Source organism: Lepisma saccharinum, chromosome 8 (genome assembly GCF_977018435.1).
Source record: "Lepisma saccharinum chromosome 8, izLepSacc3.1, whole genome shotgun sequence".
NCBI lineage: Eukaryota > Metazoa > Arthropoda > Insecta > Zygentoma > Lepismatidae > Lepisma > Lepisma saccharinum.
This window is the reverse complement of record NC_139236.1, coordinates 14,949,194-14,955,193: the sequence shown is the minus strand read 5'-3', so window position 1 is coordinate 14,955,193 and position 6,000 is coordinate 14,949,194. Positions and strand designations below refer to the sequence as shown.

The window sequence follows — 6,000 nt, the reverse complement described above, 5'->3', positions numbered from 1 at the left end:
GTTTCAATTTTGTTCATAGTTGTTCATTTCATTGTTTTAACTCCCAACTTATACGTTCGTGTGATTCTTGAAGTTTTGATTGAGCTGTTCATTGCATTCGTTCATCTCTTGACTGGATTCCTGAAGTTTCCTGTTTAGCTGCTCACTAGATTCCTCAAGGTTCCTATTTAGCTGATCGTTAGATTCCTGCACTTTCTTGCTTAACTGATCATTGGATTCCTGCAGTTTCATGTTTAGCTGATCACTGGATTCCTTAAACTTCTGATTTAATTTATCCTCCATAGAAAGCTAAATACCTTTAATGGTGTCCAGAACTTCAGAAAAATTTGAATTAACAGATTCCAAATAAGATGACAATTTGAAAGTATCATATTCTGTATCATTTAGCACAATACGATTGTTCACTGGTGGTAGAATAAATACTCCAGTGTGTTGCAGTTAACGTTAAGCAATTAACATTATACCAATAAAGACAATTTACACACTGTATAGATCTGAGATCACTATCTGGATCATTACAACAGGCAATATTCACAGATGTACCAGTCTGCATGTTTACTTCCCTATCTTGCACTTCAGATGTTGAAATACTGTCGTCGTAATGAACCGTTTCTGTCTACAATTATGTCGTCTTACTTCTTTTCCTGTTTTGTCAGTCATAATATACACACGTATCAAATTTCCAAATAATCTTTTAGTTAAGTTCACAAATAAAAAAATGTAGACACATCATAATTTCGAATATATATATCTATATTAACACACTTGTACAGTCACAATGATAGACAGTATTTACAGCCATTCTTCGATGTTCAATTTTATCAACAACTTTTTAAACAAATGCAATTTGTATCAGTGTTGCAAACACTTTTTTTTTACAATAAGTTCATAATAATAGCGAATGTCAATATTGGACAGTAACAATTTACTAGAGTGATGAGAAAACGACGCGCTCTTTACAATTAATTAGCAACTATTAAAATATTTACATAAACATCAAATAATATAGAATGCATTTGACACGAATCTTATGGAATTTTGTTCCGTTTTTTAAAATGTAGTCAGACTAAAATCGTGAATGGGGTTGGTAGTCAGCTCACCTAACCGAGATTTTTTTTTGTAAAATATTTATTGGTTGTGGACAAAATCCATGCACCAGTTAACAATTTATCAGTTGGTATTATATACATGTATGCACATAATATTTACTCACAATTATTCCTTTCATAATAAATAGTTTCCAAATTTCATTACACTTTTACAGAATTATATTAGACTTAGTAAGATATTTTGTAAGAATATAGATTACCGAGGATGAAGGTGAAGTCAGTAAACAAGGCAGTGTCAGTGGCGCTTGATGTCCACTCCTGTACAATTCCTGTAAAAATGGTTCTGTCTAAGTTTCATAAAGTTTGCATTGAAATATAATGTGGTTTGGAGTTGCAGTATATTCATTGCACAAACAAACTGGTGAAGTCACTAAATTCTTCTTGTACAGGTGAGCTGCGGCGATAGTGTGATTTAACCTGCAGCGCATTATAGTTGTGAGGGAACTCCGGGAGAGTTGAATCTGTTTAAACCAACATTCGTTTGGAATTCTTTCTTGTATAGAATAGTAGGCCTTACCGCATTGAGTGCCAGTATTTGTCCACAAGCTTTGCCAGTCAGTAAATAGTATTTTTCTAGTGTGTGATTCCAAAACTACGGACGGAATCTTTATTGAAAGCGGCCGTTGGATTGTTTGATTCGCTGCATATTTTGCCAAAGTACCTGCTATATTGTTCCCTTCTATTAAAGAATGTCCAGGTGTCCAAATAAAGTTGATATCATATCCCAATCTCGTTAATTTCAGTGTGAGTATTCTTATGTTAACAATGTACCATTCCGTATGACATGACCATGATGCAAACTAAAGAATTTAGCACAGAGGTTGAATCGGTTGCAATTAGAACTGAATTTAACTTCTTCTTTTGTACATAAAGCAATGCCTGTCGTATTGCAAAAGCTTCTGCAGTGTAAATGGAGAGATACGATGGCAAAGGAAAAAATTTGAATTGTGCAGAATTATCACAGTAAAATGCTGCTCCTGTTTTCCCAGACGTTGATTTTGAAGCATCTGTATATATGTGATATTCACATTGCAATTTTGAATGTATGTAGTCTTGATATATATTATTTGAAATTGTAGGGATTGTCTTCCTGAAAACTCTACTTGGGTAGGCAGGAAAATTAATCTTCATGAGAGATATCATATTAAAGTAGTGTCATGAACCATGGTACATTAGGTAAATGAATAATATTAGCTTGAAATTTATTAATGTCCTTATAAGCATAATATAGTATAGGTAATCTGGATTTATATTTTGCTGTACGTCTGTTGAGCATCAAAGAGTCTACGCGTAACAATTGAAGTTTTGGTATGATCGGAGATGTCGTGTTGGCAATTTTCTTAAGTAACAATTTGCTCGCAAGATATTTAACACGATTGGGTCAGTGTACTGTGTGAAGAGGCGATGTTCTAACGTTTGCTCAGTTTCCCTCATCAATATATATATATATATATATATATATATATATATATATTCGAAATTATGGTGTGTCTACATTTCTTTATTTGTGCAATCCGTGAACGTATCTAAAGAATTATTTGGGATTAGGTAAAGGATTCCGTTTCGTGAAAATTTATATTTCGAGCCCTGCGCTGGTCGACGTAATGATCGAAACATGTTATTTGTCACTTGCAAGAGTATTGTGCATATTGTAGAATCAACCATTATCACATCGTAAAATGAAGTAAAACAAATCAGTTAATTTGGAGTAACTCTGACTTGTGAGTGTAACGATTCTTTTAGCATGTACAGAGCTCAGCACACATAGTTACGTAGAAGAAGCGTTCCGCAACGTAAATCCTAAATTCGTTGATCGGCGTAAAAGTGTGAATTGAACCCCGTTGTGGTAGTCTATGAGTGCATTTCTGTATTTTAAATATACTTTACCCACTTATTTTGTGTTCGTCATTTTTAAAGGAGCTCATTTTTATGCAAAAGTAAGTTATATATTTTTGTCTTAAACTACTGTTCAAATTAAGTTAGAGATACATAAAACATAAACACAACTTATTTACTTTTATGAAATAATACAGTATTCTCTCTCACACACACACGCGCAAATGTACGTACGTATAGAGATATCTATGTCACACACTTGAACGTCTGTGGGGTAAAGAGTGAAGTCGAAGTCACATTTCACTACGAGGATTCCCCTGAAATAAAAATAAAAGAACTATATACGGTAATCAGTTTTTGGGTTTGAATGTATCAAGTAATTAGGATTTCACATATTATTATTATTCTTAGTAGTAGTAGTAGTAGTAGTAGTAGTAGTAGAACTAGTATAATAAGTATATGACAGAATGTATGACATGTATATGAATGAAACTACATAAATAATAATAATAAAATTAGCTTACACTCACTCCGTTTCTTCTTATCTTGCCCTTACTATAATTTTCTCTTTCCTTCCACCCCTACCTCTCTTTATTTATATTTCCTTTCTATTTACGTGTGCAGGAAGGAGTGCTAGATCTCCCCCCGGTGACAACTCTCCTGTTCAACACGTTTCTATTGAGTCATTCCATGTCAAATCAACACAGATATGTGCCATTTCCAACCTGACCATCTCCGATTTTCATGAAATTTGGTGAGTTGAAACTATGCATGGAACTTAGTAACTATGGAAATTTTTACTTTCGTTTGTCTTGTAAATGTTAAATTATTCAAGGTAAAAGTTCGCATAAATTGCTCTTTTTGAGCTCGCTTAGCTGTACTAAATGTGCTGTACCTCCGTCCCTATTTCGCCTAGGAAGCTCAAATTAAGCTTATTGGGAACTCAACAAGCTTTCCAGTGATATATAAGAAGCCTACCTTTGGCTAAAAATATAATTTTGTCACGTGACCTTGGTTTTGACCTTGATTATCTCAAAAGAAGTCATCCCCAAAAATCATGAAAAAAATGTATTTGGTCCCTCATGCCATACTCTAAAACATATCAAAATATGATTCCGGGACTGCAATGCAATCAGAAGATACAAAATAATATGTGTAACTATGTTATTGATAAAAGCCTCATTACATGAATTATGGCAAGTCAAATTTCCCTTAACACCCTCCCTACAAAACGTAAAGGAGTTATCCTGGGTATAATTGGTCATGAATGAAATAGGTTAGGCACAGGGAGATCCCTAGCCGTGTGTCTCAAGCGCCGGTCCGCATATTGTTGATTATATTTTTATCCAAAGGTAGGCTTCTTAAATATCACTGGAAAGCTTGTTGGATTCCCTGTACAATAAGTTTAATTTGAGCTCTCTAGGCGAAATAGGGGCAGAGTTACAGCACATTTAGTACAGCTAAGCGGGCTCAAACAGAGCAATTTCTAATAACTTTCACCTTGAATAATTTAACAATTACAAGACAAACGAAACTAAAAATTTCCATAGTTACTAAGTTCCATGCAAAGTTTCAACTCCCAAAATTTCTGAAAATCGGTGATGGTCAGGTTGGGGGCTGTGTTGATTTGGCATGGAATGACTCTATTGTGAAGTGTGTGTGAATGAGCATTTTGAGTTTCAAGAAATACAAAACTTTGATGAAGTGCAAACTTCAATTACATATTGCTTTCCAGTCTCTTCTTTTTTTAAAGTCAATTACATGCTTCTTATATTTTATTTCTTATATTATTTTTATGTTATATGTATCTTTATATTTCTTGTGTAGTAGTTGTGCAGTCTAATGTGATTGTGTTTGTCTTGTGTAGTAGTTCCTCCATTCATATTGGGGGTTAGGCGTAGAGCTGACAACTCTGCACTGTAAAAAGGCATGTCAAGAAACAGCAATATAAGGCCATGGATGTTCCCAAGGTAAAATATTCCGGTGGTAAAATAGTCGCCCGTTCGGATCTCCGGGTGGGGACTACTTTGGGAGGTCCCTGGACTAAGGATAAGATCTACATTAGGAATAAGGATATTAAATTAGGCACCTGGAATGTTCTGAGCCTTTACCGGCCTGGGGCATTTCAGTGTACTGTTAATGAGATAGTTAAGTATAAATTAGATGTAGTAGCTGTGCAGGAAGTTAGGTGGCCAGGAGAAGGGAATTGTAAAACTAAAAATTATACTTTTTTCTATGGTGGTACTGAAAATCATAATTTTGGAACAGGCTTTTTCATAAATAATAGAATTATCTCGGCTCTTAAAACAGTAGAATTTGTTAATGATAAGATATCATATTCAGTTTTACAGGGTAGGTGGTGTAAAATTATTTTAATAAACATACATGCACCAACGGAAGATAAATATGATAATACTAAAGATGATTTTTATACAGAGTTAGAACAGGTCTTTGATAAATTTTCTCAGTATGATATGAAAATTCTGTTAGGTGACTGTAATGCACAGATTGGCAAAGAAGAGACATTTAAACCCACGATTGGTAAATAAAGTCTTCATGAATTAAGTAATGATAATGGTATAAGATTGATTACTTTTGCAACCTCAAAGAATTTAATTGTGAAAAGTACCACTTTTAAACATAAAGATATCCATAAATATACCTGGTCTTCTCCAGATGGTAAAACTCATAATCAGATAGATCATATTCTCATTGATAAGAGAAGGCATACTAGTATAATTGACGTTCGTACACATAGAGGTGCTGACTGTGGCAGTGACCATTATTTAGTAATTGCTAAATTAAGAGAAAGACTCTCAGTGATAAATCGTAAGCAACAAAATCTAAAAGTTCTAAAATTTGATACAGGAAAGTTTACTGATGAAAGAATTAAGGAAGATTACCAAATTAAACTGTCAAATAGATTTGATGTTTTGCAGGATTTAAATGATAATGAAAATATTAAAAAAACAGACGTAAATAAGAATTGGGAGCACATACGTAATCCAATAGAATCAGCAGCTAGGATACCATAAACCGAGAAAAAAGTAAGCCA

At 33.8% G+C, this 6,000-nt stretch overlaps 1 protein-coding gene across 1 annotated transcript in view; it reads right to left on the bottom strand.

Annotated features, from left to right (window-relative positions):
* Nucleotides 1-6,000, bottom strand: part of LOC145991672 (uncharacterized) — a 128,873-nt gene that overhangs the window by 11,782 nt on the left and 111,091 nt on the right. Inside the window, exon 5 of the mRNA XM_083127735.1 lies at nucleotides 3,180-3,262. Coding sequence (XP_082983861.1) covers nucleotides 3,180-3,262 — 83 coding nt within the window. The remainder of the gene's footprint in view (nucleotides 1-3,179; nucleotides 3,263-6,000) is intronic.